This window comes from Poromitra crassiceps (genome assembly GCF_964638095.1).
Source record: "Poromitra crassiceps genome assembly, chromosome: 1".
NCBI lineage: Eukaryota > Metazoa > Chordata > Actinopteri > Beryciformes > Melamphaidae > Poromitra > Poromitra crassiceps.
Genome location: NC_139623.1, coordinates 95,023,411 through 95,048,353, shown reverse-complemented (window position 1 = coordinate 95,048,353; position 24,943 = coordinate 95,023,411). Strand labels below are relative to the sequence as shown.

At 42.2% G+C, this 24,943-nt stretch overlaps 1 protein-coding gene across 3 annotated transcripts in view; it reads left to right on the top strand.

Annotated features, from left to right (window-relative positions):
• ubr5 (ubiquitin protein ligase E3 component n-recognin 5) overlaps window positions 1–24,580 on the top strand; it is an 86,968-nt gene extending 62,388 nt beyond the window's left edge. For 2 of the 3 annotated variants that reach the window (XM_083636975.1, XM_083636973.1), the window contains exons 43-58: window positions 2,952–3,124; window positions 3,431–3,580; window positions 5,322–5,539; window positions 6,124–6,244; window positions 7,715–8,096; window positions 8,304–8,391; window positions 9,000–9,144; window positions 14,855–14,985; window positions 16,576–16,636; window positions 17,367–17,548; window positions 18,078–18,162; window positions 18,278–18,433; window positions 19,595–19,708; window positions 19,873–20,017; window positions 20,508–20,593; window positions 23,842–24,580. In XM_083636975.1, coding sequence (XP_083493101.1) covers window positions 2,952–3,124; window positions 3,431–3,580; window positions 5,322–5,539; window positions 6,124–6,244; window positions 7,715–8,096; window positions 8,304–8,391; window positions 9,000–9,144; window positions 14,855–14,985; window positions 16,576–16,636; window positions 17,367–17,548; window positions 18,078–18,162; window positions 18,278–18,433; window positions 19,595–19,708; window positions 19,873–20,017; window positions 20,508–20,593; window positions 23,842–24,054 — 2,450 coding nt within the window. In that variant the 3' untranslated portion in view covers window positions 24,055–24,580. The remainder of the gene's footprint in view (window positions 1–2,951; window positions 3,125–3,430; window positions 3,581–5,321; window positions 5,540–6,123; window positions 6,245–7,714; window positions 8,097–8,303; window positions 8,392–8,999; window positions 9,145–14,854; window positions 14,986–16,575; window positions 16,637–17,366; window positions 17,549–18,077; window positions 18,163–18,277; window positions 18,434–19,594; window positions 19,709–19,872; window positions 20,018–20,507; window positions 20,594–23,841) is intronic. The other variant, XM_083636974.1, reaches the window with a different exon arrangement.
• Window positions 24,581–24,943: the final 363 nt, after the last annotated feature.

Here is a 24,943-nt window from a genome sequence, read left to right as displayed (position 1 = left end):
ATTTTTTTGAAGAGCGGTTTCTGCCTCCACGTATGATCCTACAGCAGCTCAATTCACCCTCTCAATAAACCCAATAAATCCTGCATGTCTTTTTTGTGAGTGGAAGTAATGTGGAATCTATCTGTCTAAATTTCCAAAATCCATAGGCGTATTTAGACCATTTAGGCTCAATGAATAATAATGATCTCATGATGTGTTTGATCGCACTAATGGAATAATTCCTATAATAGGCTATCAATAAAAAAATATATAAGGGGGGGGCATGGTGGTGCAGTGGTAAGCGCTGTCGCCTCACAGCTAGAAGGTCCTGGGTTCGATTCCCACCTGGGACGCTGTGAGCGCTGAAGGAATGCGTGCCCGTCCGCATGTCCTCGAGTGCCCAGCGCCTGGGTGGGGTCATCAAAAGGGCCCTTCTCTGTGGAGTTTGCATGTTCTCCCCATGCCCCCTGGGAGTTTCCTTCATATAGGAACCCCACACCAAAACATGCAATATCCTGGTTGCTGATGTAGTGTCTCCTCTGGTCGGTAGGGGCGCCTGTTCGGAGGGAGGGGAACTCATTGGAATAGCGTGATCCTCCCACGTGCTATGTCCTACCGGTGAAGCTTGATTGATTGATTGATTGATTTTATTCAATGTTTGGATGAATACATGGGACATAAAATACATGCAGCCATCAACATCAAGGATAAAAACACAATAAAGTCTGAGGACTTGTTTTCATTGTGGTCCTTGGTCTCAGACATACAGTTCAAACAACATAAAAACAGACATTTATACATAAAAATACATACCGTCCTTTATGAAAATTTTTACCTACTGAAAAACTAAAAACAGATTTATCAAAGCAATATAAAATTAAATAAAAGAACCAATCCTAAAAATAACACGTAATTAAAGAACTTAAAACAATCAGAATGTCTAAAATAAATTAAGAATACATTTTTATTTACCCTGATGTGCAATTGGCCATAAGCCAGTTTTTTAGGGTGAACTTAAAAGTGCTCAAGGAGTTTGTCAGCTTCAGGCTATCAGGTAGGCCGTTCCACAGCAGAGCTGCTGAGTATAGAAAGGAGTTTTTAACCATGCAGCTTTTGAATTTGACGGGGACAATGTTGTGGGAGCTTCCTCTGGTGGAGTAGCTGTGAACATCACTGACCTTGGTGAAGTATTTTTGGAGGTATTTAGGGACCGCATTGTGCATGATTTTGTGGACCAAGCACAACTTTATCTGTTTAACTCTCTCCTCCACTCTGAGCCACTTGAGGCTGGAGAAGTGTTCCAGGAGAAGGTGAGTCCTGGGGTGGAGAGAGAGTAGCAGCCTTGCTAGTTTATTTTGGCATCTACAGTATGTCTCAGAAATCTAAGTGGCATTGGCTAAGAGCGCCCGCCAGTATTAGTAGTGTACTATTGTCTAGAAAAGAGGAAAGTCTAGCCAGAAATTTCGTTTTTTGGTTTACTTGAAAGATGGTTTTTGAAGCCATACTCTCACCGGATATTTTATTATCCAGGATGCATCCGAGATAAGTTACTTCCTCTTTGTTTTCAACAGAGATGTTGCCGACTACGATGTTGAAACCGGGGGATTTTTTGAGTTTGGCATTTGAACCAAACAGAATTGATTCAGTTTTACCGAGGTGAAGTGATAGCTTGTTGTCTTCCCCTGTCAGGTGAAAATAAGCGGCTGGCTAACAGCCCATGTCTCGGAGGAAGCATGGAGCCAGTTTTGGCCCTCCCCAGATTGGCAGAGGGTGGAGCAGCAACCAGGATAAATAAATAAAAAGATTGGCACTAATGGGGGATAAAAATGGGATAAAAAAAAAATATATACCGTATATAAAAAAAATAAAAAAGGCTGCTGAACTGAATCGACACGGTGCGGGCATACATTTCATTGATAAAAATAGCTTATTTTGTGGTCACATATATTGGCAGCAGAGTCGCATATCTCCATATTACATACAAGGATTATGCTGGAAATAATATGAAGTTCAATCACATAATAAAAGCAACACAGTTGCAAAATGCAGGAGTAGCTTAGATATGAATAATCTGTGTGCAGGCGATCCCATATTAAATTGCTTAGATGTAGTAGGCTATTCTGGCATGTATGACCATGTCCAACCCAACGTCAGCCTCAGCTCCGTTGCGCACATGGCACCGTGCACTTTGGAGACGTTTATGTAACCTTTTTACGCCGGTTTAGTGATATTTCTCCACTCACCGTTCAGCTGCAATCAATCGGCGGGGTCAAACATATCTAGCCTACTTGGGAGCACAAAAATGAATAAATATAAAAACATATTCCAAAGTGGTAAGTAGGGCTTAATTTAATTATGTAGCCTGCAACAAGTGCAAGGCTTCAGTCCTCATTTAATTCGAGCCATATGTTTTTTTTTCATTTGAATGCAATCTATTCTTCATATGGGGATCCTATATGAATGGCGACTCGCTGTTTCCAGAGAGCTGATTGGTAAGAAGATGGGTCTTTCATGGGTTTTTGATCTTATCCTCTGAACTTAACCTGCGCCAGAGCATGTTAGCCGTAGAGCATAAGTTGCTATGGTGATCTATCTCGGTAAGAAGTTAACTAGCGTCGTAGCACGGCAAACCTGGAGTTACCTCGCTAAGCCACTAATCTTGCTTCGTGGTATAGGCCTCTGATGTTTTGCTAGTGATGTTAAGGTTTAAATTAATCGGTATATGAATGATGATATTCAAAGAACCATTAGGTGTTGAGGCATCTGAAGGCAGTCACAGAAGAAGGGCAAATAGACTGAAATGATACAAAAATAAGATGGCAGCTCGCAAAGGTGCAGGTCAGAATAGGCAAAGACAGACGCAACTTGTTAACTCCCTTTTCATAACATATTGATTATCTGCTTTTCCTCTGTCTGTTGATGATTTTGACAATTCTTATACTAACAGTTGCCCTTTCTCTGTCTTGCCTCAGGTTCCACTCTGCAGGAAAAGGATGAGGAGCCAGTTCCTGCTGAAACAGGTCAAAACCACCCCTTCTTCCGCCGCTCTGACTCCATGACCTTTCTGGGCTGCATCCCACCCAACCCCTTTGAGGTTCCCTTGGCTGAAGCTATTCCTCTAGCAGACCAGCCCCACCTCCTGCAGGTCAGACTCTGCTGCTAAACACCTGTTCAGGGTGGAAGTACACAACATTTCTTGAACTAATTAAATACTGAAGTTGGTGTCCTAATAAGATGTTTGAGATGTCAGAGATTTTTGCCCTAGCCTTAAAAATATGAACTGAAATCATAGAATTAGATTTTTCATTTTTTTTAAAAGTTTTCTGACACCTAATTCAAACTTTTAAAACATGTTTGTAGACGAGATGGACGTAATTGGCGGTATGATATTATCCCATTGCCAAAGAGCCTCTGTAGCCTCACAAGTTTTATTTTGCCCTTTCTCTTGCAGCCTAATGCCAGGAAGGAGGATCTGTTTGGTCGTCCCTCTCAGGGCTTGTACTCCTCCTCTTACATGGCAACCAAAGGCCTGGCCGAGGCGAGCATGGACAGGAACTGCCTGGAGGTAAACATGGGCTCCTCTCTACCCTCCTCCTCTCAGGTATACCACCTCTCTTCACTGGACAAACACACTGGCAGCTGTGTTCTAATATCCACAGAAAACTAACACAGCTTGCTCATTTTTTGACAATGAAATGACAAACATTCTTAAGGAATCTGTAAAAGCTATCCAAGATTCAAGGTTTCCTGTCATCATATCGAACAATAAAGATATTCTCGGAAAAATAAAAATAATAAATTAGTATAAACAGGGAGTACAGAGCAAAACAAACATGTCAACAGTGATGCGTCATATTGATAAACCTTTTATAGTGACATACTGTAGGTGTCATTTATGCTGGGGTCTCTAGGGACATAGACTCAGCCCTCAGTCTTAATCCGTTTCACTCCTGTAAGACTGAGAATATTACTATTTAAATCTTTGCATAACGTTAGGTGGCGCTGTTGGAAGCCTTGCATCGGAGAACCAATCATGAGTGCTGTGGGCGGGCCTGCTTTCTGGGGGCAGTTCTCATGCAGAACCGGTGTCTCGCAAAACATTGTCGCATTTGCGGATAAACATATTAATCACTCAGAAACAAACATAACCTGTTAATAGGACGTGTTTCATTCGGCCCCGGCGGCTAGAGGTCTTTCCCCCAGCGATAAACCCGACTCCCGAGGCTAACTTTACAGAGCCTGCTGATGACTCACAGTAGCAAGCGGACCACTTCCGGGTAGGAAAAAATATTGTAAAATAAACCACAGCTATAAATTTTGTTTGGAGCATATCAGCTTCATGCTCTGTGTTAGGACTATGATAAATGGCATTGCCGCTACCAAATAAAATTCTAATAATAAATGTAGGCGTGTCTGCTGCCGGCGGTTCTCGCCGGGCTCGAAGAGACAGTTTCTGACAGTGAAATTCCCAGACGTTTGGTGGCGCAGCTCACCAAACGTCTGGGAGCCGAGACTACTAGGGACATGGCCCCATCGCTTTTTGAAATGGCCGATTTGGTCCCCATCACTTTTTAAAAGCATAATTAGATTTAAAAAAAATAGCTTGCACCAATAAATGTTAACTAACCAATACATTTATATATATATATATATATATATATATATATATATATATATATATATATATATATTAGGGATGTCACAATATATCGTCCCACGATATATTGCGATATCAAAGCGCGACAATATGTATCGTTGAGATTAAATCTCATATCGCGAGAAAAAGAAGCTGAACATGGTGGCACTGATCTGCATCTGATTGCATGCTCGCTCTCCTTTTCATTGCAGACACGGAGGATGAAAATGGTGAAATTATTCAAATTAGCGTGGAGGATGCCCCTTCATCTTACAAATCGATCGCAAAAAAATATTGTTAAAATATCGTATCGTTATCGTGAACCCAATATCGTGTATCGTATCGTGAACTGAGTGTATCGTGACACCCCTAATATATATATATATATATATATATATATATATTCCTCATCTCTTCTCAAAGAGCATTGGAAAGGGTCTGTGGTCCCACCCCCCTCTTACCTTGACCCTCCCACATGTTTTGTGAGCTGAAGACAAAAGGATGTGAAGAAATAATGGATGCTTTGGAGAGTTAATCAGGATGGTGTTTTTTCATACGCAGAGTCATGCAAGTGTGGATATTGGAACACAGCCAGTCTTCTGGTCCATTTCCATATTTCCATTCTTTCATCATCAAACTGTCATCATTTCAACAAATGCACCTGTTCACATTACTAAAGAAAATGCCCTGAATCCCACTAAAACAGATCCTGCCCACAAAGATGTCTTACTCGGCCAACCTGAAGAATGTGATGAGCATGGAGACTGGCCAGCGGAGCACTGAGGACCAGTCCCTGGTGGAGCAGGAGATGGAAGTTTCAAAGCCAGGCCCCTCACCACACGACCTCGCTGCCCAGCTGAAGAGCAGCTTGCTCGCCGAGATCGGCCTAACCGAGAGTGAAGGACCTCCTCTGCCATCATTCAGGTACCGACCAGCAGTCTGTGCTTTACAATCACATACCTGTGTTGGACCACCAGTCTGTGCTTTACAATCACATACCTGTGTTGGACCACCAGTCTGTGCTTTACAATCACTTACCTGTGTTGGACCACCAGTCTGTGCTTTACAATCACATACCTGTGTTGGACCACCAGTCTGTGCTTTACAATCACATACCTGTGTTGGACCACCAGTCTGTGCTTTACAATCACATACCTGTGTTGGACCACCAGTCTGTGCTTTACAATCACTTACCTGTGGTGGACGATGAAAAAGTTGAAATACAATGAAATGTCATCTGGGCTTAGTCCACCCACTAGAAAATGCCATTCACAGCACAGATATAAATCCTAACAATTCTCAAACTGTAACATCTATTACTGATCCTGGAATGAGTTCTTCAAAATATTACACATGAAACACTTTTCTTTTAACACAGGCATTCAGTATGTTGGTCTCCCTGATTTTAGTCTAAAAAGCTAAATAAGCTATTTCTGTAACGTGTTGATAAAAATGCCAATGGAAGTATCAGAAAGAGCTGTGTCTTGAACTGTCCTCTTTCTGTCTAGACCCCACTGTAGTTTCATGGGGATGGTGATCTCACACGACATGCTGCTTGGCCGCTGGCGTCTGTCACTAGAACTCTTCGGTCGTGTCTTCATGGAGGATGTGGGAGCCGAGCCTGGATCTGTACGTTAATATCTCAACATTCATGTACTGTACATCTTAAAAAAATGGAGTAGATACTAGGGCTGCTCAATCGTCCCTATTTTCATATCGCTTAATCATGGCCATTAGAGATTGGCGATAGACAATCAGATCGCCATAATCTATTAATTAGCCATCATTTTAATTATTATTATTTTTGATAAAGAGACCTATTCCTATTTAATGGCATTAATAATTTCGAGGGGAAAAAACAATCGATCATAATATATTATTAAATGCAGCCTGTAGAAGAATAATAAGTGTAGATTATGCATTTATATGAGAAAAGACTCGAGACCGACCCCATGCGTTCTGAAGCCGCCTCCCTCCACTCGCTCTTAACGCTGAACTCCATGACTTTTTTTCTACTTTCCATGTTCATTTTGCATGATTTAACACCGGCCGGCTGTAAGGTCAAGTAACTGTTGCACTGTTGCAGTCTGACTCTTCATCATACAAAGTAGCACAACACGGAGGCTGGAGTAAAGTTGGAACGAGATCGCCATGTTATGCACGGCTGCTGCTAACCTTGCGTCACCCAGAGCATGGCAAATAGCACAACCACTTCCGTTTTTAGCCTTAAAAATAAAAGCATGCAGTGCAAAATAAACAAATAACTCATAGCCTTAACTATGAGCAACCTCCATAAAATAGCTTACACATCAACAATACTGGTTGTGATGTGTTACGATTACATATGGAGTGAAACTAGTCTAAAAGCATTACTAAAAATGTATATTAAGGTTAACGTGAAAGGCCGCGGTGGAAGACATACTTTTACAATCTGGCTGACTTGACAGTGCTGCAAGGAAACTGGAGAGGGAGACGAGAGAGCAGATGCTTTCCCCCTCACTCGTGCTGATTTTAACGGCGCTCTACCAGAAACAACTCGTGTACAGTAGGGCGCAGCTTCTAGAGATTATTTTTGTAACTCAAGTGCTGTAACGTTAAGCACGGCTTTCACCCTTCACTCGCGCTGATTAAAACACAGCTCTGCCTGAAACATATCTTAAGTGTACAGAAGGGCGCAGCTTCTAGAGATTTTTTTATAACGTCTTATGATAGAGAATTAGTTAAAATCGCCTTAAATATCGCTGTAGAAAAGCCAATTGGCGATCACTCCCTTCAATCGTCAATTTACGATTTGATCGCAAATCACAGCAGCCCTAGTAGATACAAGTCACTACAAATGTTTTTTAATTGTCCAGAGGGAGCCAGGAGGTTAGAGAAGCGGTGACTTGTGAATTGCATTGACAGGTCTCTCACCGCCCTGCCGCCACCCCAAACCCGCAGCTGCTCCAGTGGAGCTAGTCAGGGTAGAAAAATGCATTTGTACTCTGGTCAGCACCCAGCTGTGAATGTGTGTAACGGTATGAATGTGAAGCAGGGTGTTGCTAGAAAAGAGGTTGCTGAGGATTGTCAGACTAAAAGATTTTTCTTTTGTTGTCCCAGATCCTCACAGAGCTGGGCGGCTTTGAGGTCAAGGAGTCCAAGTTCCGCCGGGAAATGGAGAAGCTGAGGAACCTGCAGTCCCGTGACCTAGCGCTGGAGGTGGACCGCGACCGCGACCAGCTTATCCAGCAGACCATGCGGCAGCTGAACACACATTTCGGCCGGCGCTGCACCACCACACCCATGGCCGTGCACCGCGTCAAGGTCACCTTCAAAGATGAGCCAGGCGAGGGTAGCGGCGTGGCGCGCAGCTTCTACACCGCCATAGCCTTGGCCCTCCTCTCCAACGATAAGCTTCCCAATCTGGACTGCGTTCAGAGTGTCAGCAAGGGCATGCAGGCCAGCAGTACGTGTCATCACGATTACAACTCAAGTATGATAAGTACGATACATAGAAACTATATCATGGAACTTGATTTCATTGATATATGCGATGGCATATTTTGTGTTACTGAATACAGCTACCACTTTGGTGAAATGCAGATATGTCAACAAACATTCACAGATACACTTGCTCAAATATGTGACTGTGATTCTGTTTGTTTGTGCGTGCCCGTGTGTGTGTGTGTGTGCGTGTGCGTGTGCGTAGATCTAATGCAGCGTCTTAGGAACAGAGACCGGGAAAGAGAGAGGAGAAGTGGAGGGCTTCGTGCTGGCTCTCGGAGAGACAGAGACAGGTGAAGTCAAGTTTAAAATGTTACCCCTTAAAAATACAATTTTAAAAAGTCTTCCCCCGTCTCATTAGGCTATGTGTCGACATAGCGTCTGTCAGCGTCTTTTTGGTGTGGAAAAGGCGCTGCCTGGTTTTGTGAGAAGCGGATGATAATATCACCTGCTACGAGCTTACCAGTTTACCAGCCGCACTAACCACCTGGTTAATGTTAGCACTTCTAGCAGTACTAACAATAGTGTTGTAGAACAAGCAAGGCTTACCAGATGGCAGATATTTACAATACATGTCCGGTATAATCCATACTGCCTTTATGATCGCTGTTACAGTAACGTAAATTCAATAATTAGCCTACAATGTCCTATTTCTCAATCGCCCAGCGCTTTTATGAAAAGTTTAACATTTCGTAGCTTTTGAAAGCGCTCCGCTCCGATAAAAAAATCACTGTCTGCAGTGTTTGTATGGAGCGGCCGCCTTTTCTGCATCTTGCCGACGCTACTCATTGCTTTTAACAAGGAAAGTGCGCCGGAGCTGAGAAAAAGAAGCTAAGTGGACACACAACCTTACTTGATTGAGACTGTTGCTAACCCAACTGTGTATGTCTCTGCGTGACAGGGACTCGAGGAGGCAGCTGTCCATCGACACCCGGCCATTCAGGCCTGCATCAGAGGGGAACCCCAGCGATGAGCCTGACCCCCTGCCTGCACACAGACAAGCCCTTGGGGAAAGGCTGTACCCACGCGTTCACGCAATGCAACCGGTAACAAACCTGCATCTCTATAAACTCAGGCAGCTTCAGCTCATATTGAGAATTTAACTTTAATGGGGTTGGCCATGGTCATCTCCCGACATTGGAAAATCTTAACAACCAGAATTGGGTTTTATAGACAACTAGTTCTCTCTTGTACGGGACAGCAGAGTTAAATTCCAAACAGATAGCCACTATTTTGAAAGTGACATTCACTCTTACAAACTGATTGTTTGTGGCTCACCTGGTAGGCGAAAATGCCCCAAAAATAATCAAAAAAATTATATATATCTATATACTGTATATAAAAATTATATATATATATATATATATATATATATATATATATATATATATATATATATATATATATAGCTGCTGCGCAGCAATGGGTCGTGGCCGGGCACTGACAGCGATGCAAGTCCAACTCAAGTCTCAAGTCTTTGAGCTAGAGTCCAAGTCAAGTCTCAAGTATTTTAGCTATATAGTCCAAGTCTTTGGTCACAAGTCCAAGTCAAGTCTCAAGTCTCTTATGGACAAGCGTTCTATCATCTGCTGCATGCCATCCAGTCTGCGTAGAACACTGCATAGCTAAAACTAAGGGATTCAAAGCATGTAGGCTACAGTATTATCCACACTCTATCTATTAGCATACAGCATCAGCATTGATTAGTTGACATTATTATTAATAGACCTTTCCTTAATGTTAATACACGCAAAAATAAAGATTGTTCACAAGTCCCAACAATTTTAAGACCTGTCAATGCAAGTCCAAGTCTTTGAGGACAAGTCTCAAGTCACTGTGTGACTTAAGTGCGACTCACGTCCGAGTCTCCAGTCCAAGTCCCCATCTCTGGGCACTGATGACATCAGTGATGTCACAATGCACAATTGCTCAAGTGACATCACTGATAACATCACTGATGACATCATAAGTGTGTGTTTTCCCAGGATGGCGAGGGCATGTCCCACCGTTCCCCAGGATGGTGAAGGCATCGATGCTCTAACCAGGGGTGGCCAAACTTTTTTGGTTGTGGGCCGCATACAGAAAAATATGAGTCACGGGCCAAATAATATTAAGCACGGCAGTTTTCAACCTTTTAAGACTGAAAACGGGGGAGGGGGGGTAGACCAGAAAAGCCTTGATCCTACAAACATTTAATTTCTGCCTAAATAAATATATGACACATAGTTTATTGATGTACTCACCTATTACAATGGGTATTTCTGTATGTTTTAAAATGTTCTTAAGACAGATCATTTCACCAACATTCCGTATTAAAAATAAATAAATAAAAATAAAATGAATAGACCAGGTTACTCACTAACCCAGTGGTTCCCAACCTTTTTACACCAAGTACCACCTGAGAAAGTAGTTGGCTCTCCAAGTACCACCATATGACCGACGTTAAAATACAGTCTATTCAGCTATGCACAGTTCATGCAGGAGGCAAATTTATTCCAAATAACAGTATTTATTGTAAACAAACAATAAATATCAACTGTACAGTGTGTGTGTGTCTCTCTCTCTCTCACACACACACAGCAAATTGGAACATTTTGAACAACATATCAACTGTACAGTGTCTCTCTCTCTCTCTCACACACACACCAAATTAGAACACTGAGCAAAATAGCAGCTGTAGTCCCTCTCTCTCGCGCGCAAGTACCACCTACCTTGAGAAACACTGCCAATAATATTAATAATTATTATTATTATTTCACTTTCACATGTTTGAAAACTACTACGGTACTAATGACCACCATGGATTTTGCACAAAAAAAAAAAAAAAAAAAATCCACAGAGCCTTCCAAGTACCACCAGCAGGGGGCGCCAGTACCACCTACGGTACGCGTACCGTAGGTTAACTATTTTCAATGGTTTTACATGGAAAAAACGAAATGGGAAAAAAATATTTTGTGTTTTTTTTCCCCTGTTTTCGTTTTTCCGTTTTAAACTTTAAAGTGTAACTAACCCCCAAAACATTTTTTTCCCAGCTTTTAACCAATATATATATGACTTTTGGGGTGGTGTGTGAAGAATTCTGGTCAAAATTTCCACATTTGAGACCAAACTGTTACCATTGTACCATTTGTATCATTTTCAGCCGCATAAGTGCCCTCTATGGGTTCCAACCTGCTTTTTTTTTTTGCTCTCAAAAATGCCCAAAATGTGGTACAACCAGTGCTCAATTCAGCCTCCCTCTTTTTGAAGCCAATGCGGAAATTGCATTCTTTCAAATGGCCAGTGGGGGGCGCAGTTTGTGTAGCACTCCCCAGGAACATCCATTCAACTCTATGGGAAACGAGCCAACTTCTCTCTCATTCTATGTCTTAACTTTTCAAATGAGTTTATGGTCTGAAAAAACAATTTCAAGTCTTTTTCATGCTCTCACGTGCTCCATTTTCTAAATTATAGCCCCATTTCGAGGAAAATTAATGACAAACATCGGATAATAAGAACAGTAATACTTCCGACTGGTAGAGGCAGCAATGTGCCACAAGGCATCAGGTAGCAAGTAATAGTTAAGCAAATTATCAGAAAATAGCGTTACTTTATGATATTTTAATAATGTTAGTAGACACATGTAACTATATAGATACCATACATCTAACGTTCATAACATGGCAGACCATTTAACGTTATCTATACCGTTAGATAAAGCCTTAAGCCTTCTCTGTATTCAGACCATTGGATTCAGACCAGAAACCGGAGTACGTTATAAACGTTATAAATATAGTCACGTTATAAACAACTAACCAACGCTGGGGGTCCGTATGGAAACAGTGTTACACGAAATGGTTAAAAGTTCAATCAATTTGGTCATTCAGTGGCGTTTTACTGCAATGTAAAGTAAGTAACGTTAGCCGCTAGCATTAGCCAAAGTAGCTGACTACTAGGGATGTTCATCAATTATCGAAAATCGATAATTGATCGTTAAGGATTGGAATCGATCCTGTGGCATTTGGATCGATTTTTTAATTATAAAAAAAAAAAAAAAAAAAAAAATGGACTAGGTTTGGGTGGAATTCGTTCCTCCTCGCCCCACTCCATTGCACAGCCGACTAACGTGAGGTGGAGCTTCATATAGTCTCTAGTTTTCTGGCTGGGCACGGGCCTTTGTGCCAACAAAACTGTTTTAAACATGGGAAATTCACACCAGCATGCGCCGGGGACAGCAGTGTTGGAGAGGAGACACATTGAAATAAAGAGTTCATTGAGGAGAACACGTTGTCTTTCGTATTTTCTGCCATAGGCATTCATTTTGTAAAAAAAAAATGAAAATTTTCAAAGTATTAATATGATCGATAATTGATTGTTAATTTTCACTGATTATCGATTTTGGAAATTTTTCAAAATGAACATCCCTACTGACTACCCATAATGCATTACGGCGATAAGAGAGACAGGGCAAATTCGGAAACGCAAACGATGTCGCAAGCATATTCCTACCAATATGGCGCTATAATACACACAGCTCATTGGCTGTGTGTGTCACTTGATTGTAATCACCTGTTAATTGATTACAATCACCTGTTATTTTCCTACCAAGATGGCCGTGTGGTGATGTAACAGAATACTATCAATAAAAGCCACTATAATCATAAATAGAAATAAAAGGAAGGAAATGGCATTGTGTTGCTGTAAATCATTCCCAACCTTTTCCATATAGTTCACATTGGGGCAGTGGACCCCCATATGATGAGATTTGGTCTCTCAGATGCAAATATTTTTCTTTTCTTTAATTTTTTTAAAGTAGCCTAGATATGATTTTGTCCAGAATTCCATATAGGTTGAGAGATAACAGAGAATCCTGGAATCCTCTCAAGGACCACTGGTGGTCCCCGGACCCCACATTGAGAACCACTCAACCACTTCATTGTGCAGAGAGAGAGAGAGAGAAGAGAGGAGGAAGGAGGGGGAGAATGTGTGTTTGTACTGCGGCCCAGCTGCCACTATTCCGCTCTGGTCTCGCGCTAAACGAGAGGAAAAAGCAGGGGGTGACTTTTACATGGCACACTGCACCTTTTGACAAGAATCACTGCCAACGAAAATGAAAAACTGACTTCATAGCGTTCTAGAGGACAAGCTGGACAAGTTAACGTGTTTACCTCAATGCAGAAATCTCCCATTGTGATTACATTAGAGCGTGTTCAGAGCGAGGGGTTTGTCCTGCCTATTGTGCTCTGCTGCTGCGGCCGGCTCGCGTCACTTTAATGATAGTTACATGGGAGTCAATGGCAGTTGAGTAGTTCGCCACTGAATGACCAAATTGATATAACTTTCAACCATTTTGAGCAACGCTGTTTCCATACAGGCCACCAGCGTTGGCTAGTTGTTGATATTTATAAAGATTTTGTAGCTCTCACATAAAAATGTTCTTGATGCGGTGGGCAAACTGTCATGGCGTCGTTTTCCGGTAAAAATTAACCTTGACCTTTGCCCATTTAACCTTTCTTACAGAAATGGGTATAATCAGTAGTATTTTTAACTCATTGAGTGCCAGCCACTTTTGGAGGACGGATGCTCCCAGTGCCAGAGTTTCAGAGCGTTTTCAGTGATTTCTCGAGGCCCACAGAATATTGTGTGATATTACTATGTAAACACTGAACACGCACAAAGAACGATGAGACTCTATTCTATCATCTGCAAAAAAAAGTTTATTGATCCCATTTTCCGTTCTTTAGTTATGAGCCGGAGAAGATAGCTTGATTCATCCAGAAACAGCAATTTTTTTCTAGAAGCTGAGATAATTGGCCTTTTGTGAAATTAAACATTTCAAGCACATCACTGACTCTGAAGCTAATCTTTTCTAATGTAGTCACACCTCAAAAATAATTTCCTTCAATAAAACAGTGAAGGCCAGGGAATTCTGTTTGGCAGAATAATATTTTTTAGCTACAACCAGCAGCGCTGGCCCCTGCGTGCGCTGCTGGTTGCAGCTTCTTGCTGGTCTTCATTTGCTGCTGGTGGGCATCGGATATTCTGGCTTGCGTTTGTCAATCCTGTCCTGCTGCCTGGGTCTGTCTGGGTGTTGTGTGTGTGCTGCTCTGCGTGCCCCCTCCCCCCCCCCCCCCCCGCCCCGCCCCGCCTCGCCTCAACTGCACACTCCTCCTCCTGTCTGTGGTGGCTCTCTGCTGAGTTTGCTGTGCGCACAGTGAAGGGTGCTAGACATCCTGCTTTTTTACAGCGTTCCGCGTGTGTTTGTCACCGGCAACGATGCTTCCAGTTGAATAATAACAACTCCACGGTGTGGATGTGCGGATTTGCTGTCGCAACCGACACGGAGCGGCTCAATTGTGGGAGCAGATTGGCTGCTGCAGGCACAGCTGCAGTAACGTGCTTCAGCATATCGATGCATACGGATGCGATGCGATTTCCGTTTCCATAACGACTTCTTCTTTGTTTTTTCCTTGCCTTTCTGTTATGTGGAGAGCACTGTCGCCACCTAAGGGTTCTGTAAAATAGGTTAGACACATCCAATAGCTATAATATTTGTACATCAGAGGCAGAAGGCTTTGATCGACGCCCCACCGTCAAAAAACGCAATTGACGAACATGTCCGTCCTTGGCACTCTACGTTACTAATTGAAATGACGAACATGTCCGTCCTTGGCACTCAATGAGTTAAATATTGAGCTGTAAACATCAGGTAACATGGCATGCTGATGGCATGATTGAAATCCACAGAATGTAAACATCAATCTTTTGTCTCCTCAGGCGTTTGCCAGTAAAATCACAGGCATGCTGCTGGAGCTGTCCCCAGCCCAGCTGCTGCTGCTGCTGGCCAGTGAGGACTCTCTCAGGGCCAGGGTCGAGGAGGCCATGGAGCTTCTCATTGCACATGGAAGGTATGATAACATACTCCATAACACAAACACGGACACAAAACCACAAATCCCTATCCTGGTTAAAACCGTCCGGATCCGTGAGCTCACATTCTGTGTTGTTCTGTGGATCCGTCTGGACTCTGTACTGTGCACAGTCATTTCAGTGGGTGGACGTAGCCAGTCCTTCAGCCAATCAGCGTTGGATCCAGTCAAATCCAAATCCACTCGGAAGAACGGCAAAACCATATTTTCTGCTGAGAAATTCCGCTGTTGCATACTCTGTTCTTGTTGAATTGTTGTTATTGAGTCTATTTCTGCAATAACTGCACTTATGGCGGTTTAAACTCGACGAACGTTGACATTACTGCTCCAGCCGGAGAGTCACGGAGGCAGCCATTACTTGGGGTTTTGCCATTGGCGTTCCTGATTGGCCGGTTATGATGTCAACTACAAGGCAGCAAGGCAGCGTGGCCCATCCACGTTTTGGCAGCTGAAAGAGCCCACATCGGGGCGGAGGCCAGACGGTCTTGCAGAATGAAACAGAATGTTAGTTCACATGACCGGATGGTTTAACAGGCTAACAAATCACACCCATTGTTCTGCTCTCCATGCCTGTGACACTTTAGCACTGTCCCAAAAGATGCTACAAAACAATCAAAATGAACTTGTCACAAAATGTCCTTGCATCATGAATGGTATTAAAGTCCCTGGAAACCAGAAATATTTTATTATTATTTAGCATTTTGAGTTCATCACATCACAGGAGCCTATGTTAATAAGCCACCAGCCAAATTTGAACGATGATGAACGTCGCAAAGTATATAAATTTAGGTTTGACAGTCTGGCAAAAGTAATGAGAATGAATTATTTTTTAGAGTGTTTTTTCTCCCGCGGAATGTGTGGGCGTGTCCCATCTGCAGCAGCCTCCGAGAGAGAGCGCGCGAGACAGAGGGGGGGAGGGAAACGGAGAAAGAGAGAAAGAGAGATCATCGACACACACACACCGTGCGTGTGTGTGTGTGTGTGTGTTCGTTGCTCGGAGAGGGACTCTTGCTGTGACTGCACAGCGTGTGTGTGTGTGTGTGTATGTGTGAGTAACCTCGCGTGTGTCTCTCTGTGCTCTCTCACACGAGAGGAGAGAAAGAGAGAGAGAGAGAGAGAGAGAGAGAGGCACAGAGTGGGAGGCACAGAGTGGGAGGCAGACAGACACTGAGGGAGCGCTGTCACTGGGGGCAAAGAACGGACAAAAGGAGGGCAGATTGCGCACGTGTACAAAGGTTATATAGAGCTTATGACGTCATAAGCTCCTGCATTTTAGCACCTCGCGCACTGCTCTCTTCAATGAGGAAGTATCTTGTAGAATCTTGTAGAAAAGTGTCGATTTTAAGGCTTTGGGTTGAAAGTAATGTATAATAATTTCGGAGGCAGACAATTACTAACATAAGACCCTAAATAACATACCGGTAGTTAGAACGTTTTTGTGGATTTTGGTTTCCAGGGACTTTAAGTTTACAATTAACACCATGGCACTGATTTTGTTGCCACTCTCCATTCAGTTTGATGCACTGTAAATATAACATGTTATAACATAATGTTTCTTGTCTCCCTCAGGGAAAATGGTGCTGACAGCATATTGGACCTGGGTCTCCTGGAGTCTCCAGAGAAGACACAAGTAAAACCAATATCTTTGTTAACTTTCTATACTGTCTCAATTAATTTCTTAAATTGGTCAGTTTATATGCCCCCGCCGGCGATAGTTGGGCCGGAGGCATTATGGTTTCGGGTTGTCTGTCTGTCTGTCTGTCCGTCCGTCCGATGTTCGTTAACGCGATATCTCAGGAACGCCTTGACGGAATTTCTTCGAATTTGCCTCAAACGTCCACTTGGACTCATGAATGAGCTGATTAGATTTCGGATCGGAATTGGGATTCTTTTTTTTTTTCAATTCCAGCGCTGGCCGTAATTTGCCCATGTATAATAGTATCCTTCTTTGCCTTGTATATTTTCTTAATTTTGTCTGCTTTTTGCAAGGTATATTTAAAAAAAAATCTTTAATTGGCCAAATCTTTGCCTATACTGTATATTCAAGAAAAATATCGGTATCGGCATAATATCGGTATCGGCAGATATCCAAATTCAGGTATCGGAATCGGATCAGAAGTGAAAAAGTGGATCGGTGCATCCCTACACAATATAAGGTTATTTGTCACAAAATACAGTGGGGAACAGTGTGGCTAATAAACAGACCAGGGCAGGACCCAGCAACATATGACATATCTTAAAAATTACAAAATACACTGGAGGGAGATTTTAGCAGCAACAAAAACATACCAATACAGCCCTGGATATCAAGTCAATTTTGCAACACTTACACAGCCCTCCCTGCTGTTTTGTGGCTGTAGCAACAGGAGAGCCGTAAGCGCCACGGTTCAAACCGCAGCGTGGTGGACATGGAGCTGGACGAGCCAGACGACGGGGACGACAACGCTCCTCTCTTCTACCAGCCTGGCAAGAGAGGCTTCTACTCCCCCCGGCCTGGCAAGAACACAGAGGCCAGGCTCAACTGTTTCCGCAATATCGGCAGGTAATGGATTGTTATGTATTTAGTTTGGGGCATTAGAACGTTGGTATTTCCCAAAATCTTCAGAAGAGGAGGATGCTAGGATGAGTGTTTTCAAACTTCAGACCTATATCTTTGTCAAAATAGAAAACACAACAACTCATTACAGCCGTATTCGTTTTTAAATCTCCATCTTGCTTCCCTCTATTTTCTATAAGACAAAGGTGATTAAACTGATACCCAGTTCATGAAAGGCTTTACATTTCCTTTTAGCGGCCCGCCCCCAGAATCAGTATGATGTCTTTTTGCCGGCCAATGTTCTTGTTTCTGCCCATTTGATAGATCATTCATTAGATTGGGGAGTTGAAAGTCGTCAAATAAAACACTGATAATGGAAAAGGCATGGAGAGAATGTTTTGGCTGACTCCAGTATCCACTTGATCAATCTATAATTAAATTACACTGTAATTATTTCAACCTGAATTATATTTAAGCCTTGATTACTCATTACGTCATTTACTTTGCTGAGGACATACTTTTCCTGTGTCTCCAGGATACTTGGGCTATGTCTGCTGCAGAATGAACTCTGCCCAATCACATTGAACAGACATGTCATCAAGGTGCTGCTTGGCAGGAAGGTAAGAGAAATTGGCTTGTTTCCTCGACCTAAAAATAGACCCTGCTACATGATATTGTTTTTTTTAGTTAAGTTGCTCACGCATTGAGAGTAATTGTATGTGTCTGTTATTGCAGGTGAACTGGCATGACTTTGCCTTCTTTGACCCAGTGATGTATGAGAGCCTGCGGCAGCTTATCCGCCACTCACAGGCTGGTGAGGCAGATGCAGTGTTCGCCGCAATGGACCTGGCCTTCGCCATCGACCTCTGCAAAGAGGAAGGGGCTGGACAGGTAATGGACTAGAAATATAGTATCTTTCTCCAAGTGTACATTTCAATTGCAAATATCAATAATTGATTTCAGACCAACAACTATTGCATAAAACAGTTCTGAAAGAGGATTTCTGGTACTGTTTTTGTGAAAACATTTGATCCCCCAATTTTTTTTTTATTCAATAATGAATACATATTCAAATTCGTTCTTTATTATGTAGTGTAACATTTAAAAGCCTGAATGCAAAGATCAGTACTCTGCCATGAAAATACTAGCTCTTGCATTGGGCCCATTTTCCCCCCCATCTTGGGTCGCATAATTTCAGTGCAGTGCATTTATAGACTGTTTTCACAGAATTTGTGTTGCTTATTGAACAGTTTGTAACCTGCTTATGTCATATAAGTTGTTGTACTCAAGCTGTGTTCACACCGAGATATTTATTTTTCGCTCTGTCGCTTGATTCAACCCTTTGGAATCGCTCTGTCGCTCTGTTTAAATCGCTCGTCAACAGGCACACGAATTGACCGTCATCTGGGTGCTATAACATTACGCAATGTCATGATGTTTGTCCACTACGAGCCATTGTAGTTGTTTACAAGCTAAGCCTATCAGCGTGCTCCTAACGCGAGCTCCATACCGGTAGTACAAACTTCACTTCATGTCAGCTGTCAGCCTGTCAATCAGCTGTCAATGCGGTTTGTTGCCACACAATAAACCAGCGGTTTGTTCCAAGCCAGTGTGATCCTTGACTCACTCTCACACGGCAGCCAATCAGCGTTGAACAGCGAGCGACTGATGCCAGCGTAATTTCGCTCGAGTTGGGATATTTCATCTCGGGCGACGAGCGTATTTTCTCCCTATCGCTCTGTCTCTGTCGCTCGGACGCCCAGCGATTTTTCTCCCGGGCGAATATACACTCAATCGCTCGTTTGCATTGACTTTGTATGTAAACTCGATGCCAGCGAAAAACTTGAATAGGTCGGTGTGAACGCAGCTTAACACTGCAACAAGAAGTAAGCTGTGGACAATTTTAGAATGTTTATGTTGTCGAGTTGAAACCGACTATACTTAGAATACAAAATAAAACCGCTTCTGAAAGCAGATTCTGAATATTCTAAAATCTGTAGTGAAATAATAGGTTCATAGTTCTTAATGTCCTGTTGTCGCTGGTTCCTCCAGGTGGAGTTGTTGTCTGGCGGGGTCAACATGCCAGTGACCCCCCTCAATGTCTACGAGTATGTGAGGAAGTACGCAGAGCACAGGATGCTGGTGGTGGCCGAGCAGCCCCTCCATGTGAGTCAAACCCCCTCACAAGAATTATCATGTACTTACTACACAGCTCCAAAGACAGACAAAATATTCACACCAATCGCATACTGTTCGTTTTTCATGCTCACACCAAGTGGTGTTGTGGTATTCATAGCAGTTATACAGTATGTTGTTCTCGTGTCTCCAAGGCGATGAGGAAGGGTCTGCTGGACGTGCTTCCTAAGAACTCTCTGGAGGACCTGACAGCCGAGGACTTCAGGCTGCTCGTCAATGGCTGTGGAGAGGTCAACGTCCAGATGCTCATTAGCTTCACCTCCTTCAATGACGAGTCTGGTACGCTGCTCTATTTCCCATATCTGTGTGTCTCTGTCTTTCTCTCTTGTCTCTGTGATTTGCATGTCTCTCTTTCTGTCTTGGTCTCTGTGATCTGCATCTGTCATGTCTTTCTGTCTTGTCTCTGTAATCTGCATCTGTCATGTCTTTCTGTCTTGGTCTCTGTGATTTGCATCTGTCATGTCTTTCTGTCTTGTCTCTGTGATTTGCATCTGTTGCTCTTTCTGTCTTGTCTCTGTGATTTGCATCTGTTGCTCTTTCTGTCTTGTCTCTGTGATTTGCATCTGTTGCTCTTTCTGTCTTGTCTCTGTGATTTGCATCTGTTGCTCTTTCTGTCTTGTCTCTGTGATTTGCATCTGTTGCTCTTTCTGTCTTGTCTCTGTGATTTGCATCTGTTGCTCTTTCTGTCTTGTCTCTGTGATTTGCAGTTGTAATTCATTTTTTTGCTGTTAGTATAGTGGGAAATATTTCTTTTTGCTTCATCCAACAGGGGAAAATGCAGACAAGCTGCTGCAGTTTAAACGCTGGTTTTGGTCCATAGTTGAGAAGATGAGCATGACTGAGAGGCAAGATCTGGTAAGTCTCTAATTAATTTAATATATCTTGTTTGAATGCATTTTATGTAAGTGTGTATATAATTTATATATATATGTGTGTGTGTATATACTAGGCATATCTCCTAGTATAGTATATACAGATCCTTTCCAAAAAATTAGAATATCATGGAAAGTTAGTTTTTTCCCATAATTCCTTTCAAAAAATGAAACTTTCATAGATTATAGATTCATTACACACAAAGTGAAATATTTCTAGCCTTTATTTAACGCCAACTCCAGTGCACAGAACTGTCAAATCAAATTGACAGGCTATGGCCCACCTCTCAACCCTCTTTCATCTCAGGCAATATCGGTTTTCAGTGTGATACGTGACCGACCCTCACGCCACTTGGGTTCAGCTCATCTTTAAGTTTAGCTGCGCGCAGGTGTGTGTGTGCCCCTTAAGTTTACATCAGTGCCTATGACATCATCAGTAATGTCATAAGAGATGACATCATCATGGTAATTAGGGCAATCACCTAATTAAAAAATCCAGCTCCGTCAGGCCACCCGCATGGGTGCTCTTTTCACCCCCTGAAAGTTTCAGCACGATCGCACATAAAACGGCATAGCTGTGGCCGGCACAAACATTTAAATAAACAGAGGGGCCCTTTACACGAGGACAGTTTCTGAAAGAAACGACACAATAGCGTTTCCTTCACACCTTTTCCTTCACACCTTCTCCCTATTTACATGAGCGCTGTTGAATTTTTAAAACGCCGTAATGTACATGCCAGGTCGCTAGGTGGCAGTGTGATCACCTTATTCTTTGCCCATACAAGGACGCTTACTGCATGACGTAATTTCGCTTTAAACGCGGAAGTAGAGTACGCTTTCCGCAGTCATTTAGACTTGCCAAAAAGCTTTTTTCAAGCTAAAAAAAACCCCCCAAACTGTTAAAGTTTTAATATTTGTCGGGTGAGAATGTAACATATATGTGACCAGTTTATCAGAATAACGCCTATTGGAGATCTTTAACGAGCAGCGAGGACCGGGAGCGCTGACTGTGATCTGTCACCCTACTGCTACTGGCAGTGAGAAAACACTGTCGACTGCTTTTGTAACTAACGTTAAATGCCGACCGGGTACAGCCATCGACTCCTCGCAGCAGTAACGTTATGAACATGTAACTGAAGTTGGCCGCAGTGTGCTTAATTCTGAGTGTTGCCAAACTTCATTCATACTGACGTTGTATTTGGTTGCCAACTCGCGCACGGCATCGCGTGTGTCCCCTGTGCAGGCACGTCAGAGTTTCTGAAATGTGCCGTTCCAAAGTGATTACATGGAGCGCTCAGCGGGGAGCGTCACCAAGAATTTCACTCTGGAGGGTGGTTTTAAAATGTGTCGTTTCCTAAGCGCGAATTTGCCGTCGCCGTCTTAACGGGAGGCACTAACGATACAATAATTCCCCGTTTCCATAGGAAACCGTCCTCGTGTAAAGTGCCCAGAGAGGACAAACATTGCCCACATGCTCCCTTTTATAATAAGAGGTGTGTGTGTGTGTGTGTGTGTGTGTGTGTGTGTGTGTGTGTGTGTGTGTGTGTGTGTGTGTATATACACATATATATGTGTATGTATATATATACACATACATATATGTATATATACACACACACATATATATACACACACACATATATATATCTCATATATATATCTCTTCATATATATATATATATATATGAAGAGAAGAAGATGCTTCCTCAGGTTCTCTCAATCAATCAATTGAGCGAACCTGAGGAAGCGATTGTGAAACGCGTTGTTCGCCTAATAAATCACAGTAAAGTTACTCCAGTGTGCGGTGGTATTACTTTGATCCTGATATGATATATATATAAATATATATAGTAAGTAAGTAAAACTTTATTTATATAGCACCCTTTCCAGCATGAATGCACAGAGTGCTTTACACATTAAAACAGCAACACAGAAATATAAGTGCAGGAATAATACAAGAAAAAGGCAAAAACATAAAAAAATACACAGAGCATGAACAGGTAAAAACAATGGCTAAGAATGACTAAAAAGCCTGTCTAAACAGGTGAGTCTTTAGTCGTTTTTTAAACGAGAGCTCAGAGCGAGTGGCTCTCAGATCGGGGGGGAGGGCATTCCAGAGCTTCGGGGCTGTCACTTCCAAGGCTCTGTCGCCTTTTGTTTTTAGCCTGGTCCTGGGCACGGCCAGGAGCTCTTGGTCGGATGACCTCAGAGACCGGCTGGCTGCATAGGGGTGGATGAGGTCAGAGATATAGGCGGGGGCTTGGCCATGGAGGGATCTGAATGCAAATACAAGGATTTTAAAATGGATCCTGTGTTGTACCGGGAGCCAGTGCAGTGAGGCTAGGATGGGGGTGATATGGCATGACTTTTTTGACCTGGTGAGGAGTCTGGCAGCAGCATTTTGGATCAACTGGAGTTTAACCACCGATGATTTATTGAGACATGAATAAAGGGAGTTACAGTAGTTTAGATCAGTGGTTCTCAACTGGTGTAGCCTCAGGACCCACTATTTTCCTTGTCATGAAGTCGCGACCCAAATTTCAGATTTTTTTTTAAACCACTCAAATTTATTGCACAAAAAATAGCGCATTCATTTAATACACAATGCCTTCATGCACTGTTATAAACCTCAAATGAACAAAAAAGTGCAACAGAAGTGCAACTAGGGCTAAAAACCAATTGAAATAAGGCAGACTTGAATTACAGGCCTATTAAATTTAAACAAGTCAAACTGGTCATGCTCAGAAAGTCTTGTTTGAACTGTATGAAATATGAAATAAAAGGCAGACTTATCTTGAATTACATGCCTATGTTTTTAAACAAGTTAATAATAATAATAATAATAATAATAATAATAATAATAATAATAATAATAATAATAATAATAAAACAAGTTAACCTGGTCATGCTAATCCAGTTTCAATAGTCTGAATTTAACTAATATGAAATAAAAAGGCAGACTTTTCTTGAATCACAGGCAGGCTATATGCTTTTTAGTTAAACTGGTCATAACTTTTAATTAAACTGGGGCCATGCTAATCCAGTTTCAATGATCTTTCAATGTTTTTTGGCTGATGGTTTGATGTGTTCAGGAAGCCTATTTTTTTCTCTTCAACCAAGCTTCAACCATGCCATTCTGACATTTCACAAGTTTGCTTAAAATTCAGTTGCCAGTTGAATCGATACATGCTGATTATGACTTTACTTTAATCATTTTCCTCTCCTCCTCAGGTATACTTCTGGACCTCCAGCCCGTCGCTGCCAGCCAGTGAGGAGGGTTTCCAGCCGATGCCCTCCATCACCATCCGGCCTCCAGACGACCAGCACCTACCCACAGCCAACACCTGCATCTCGCGTCTCTACGTGCCACTCTATTCTTCCAAACAGATTCTTAAACAGAAACTCCTGCTAGCCATTAAGACCAAGAATTTTGGTTTTGTGTAGAGGTTTGACAGAAGAGTAAAAAAAAAACATACAGAAAAACATGTTTACCGTAATACTTACCTAGCTCCATTTTTGTAGATTTATTTTTTGTCTATACAATTTTATGAAATTCGACATACTGTCGCTATCTCCCCTGGCTGTAATATGTTTGTGTTGTGAACACAAACGGCTTGTTCTTTTTATTTTATTTTATTTTATTTTTCTTTTGTGTTTATGAAGAGGTATACAGTCCAGAACATTCCTGCATTGGCATTGTAAAGATGTAAAGCCCACAGTTCTGCTCTATTGGCTTGACCTTTACTTCCCAGGAATTTGGCTTGATAGCAAACTGTCCGCCGAAACCCAGCCAAAGATGACAGCAGTAGAAGTATTTAAAATAAAATAAGAAAAGAATACACACTGTGATTTTTTTTTCCTGCCCTGAAAGAAATACTATCACTGACAGTTCACTGCTGCCTTTGTGGAAAGTCATTTTTTCTTGTATAGGGGGAGTAGGGAATTTCAAAATAAACTTGGATGCAAATTAGTCATCTGGTGTTTATTTATCATTGCTTAAATTTCGTGTTCATCTCAGCTTGATCAGTGTACAGTCCTGACTTTGGACTCTAAAGCTGTATTCACAGTGCTACCTATATGTTGGTTTTAGAAATGCCTATCAGATAAGTACCACACATTAGTAGGGAATGAATGTTACAGTACATTTGTGTGAGACAAGTTGGAGGTTTTTTGATAAATGTTGCAACAAGTAATGGAACTACCACTACACTTCTCTTTGAAGATTTGATCAGATGGAACATCTTACGAATCCCACTGTACATTCATGTTCTATTATCTATCAAGTCTTGCTTTGACCTTTTCCAACCAAATATACTAGTATATAAATACTCCC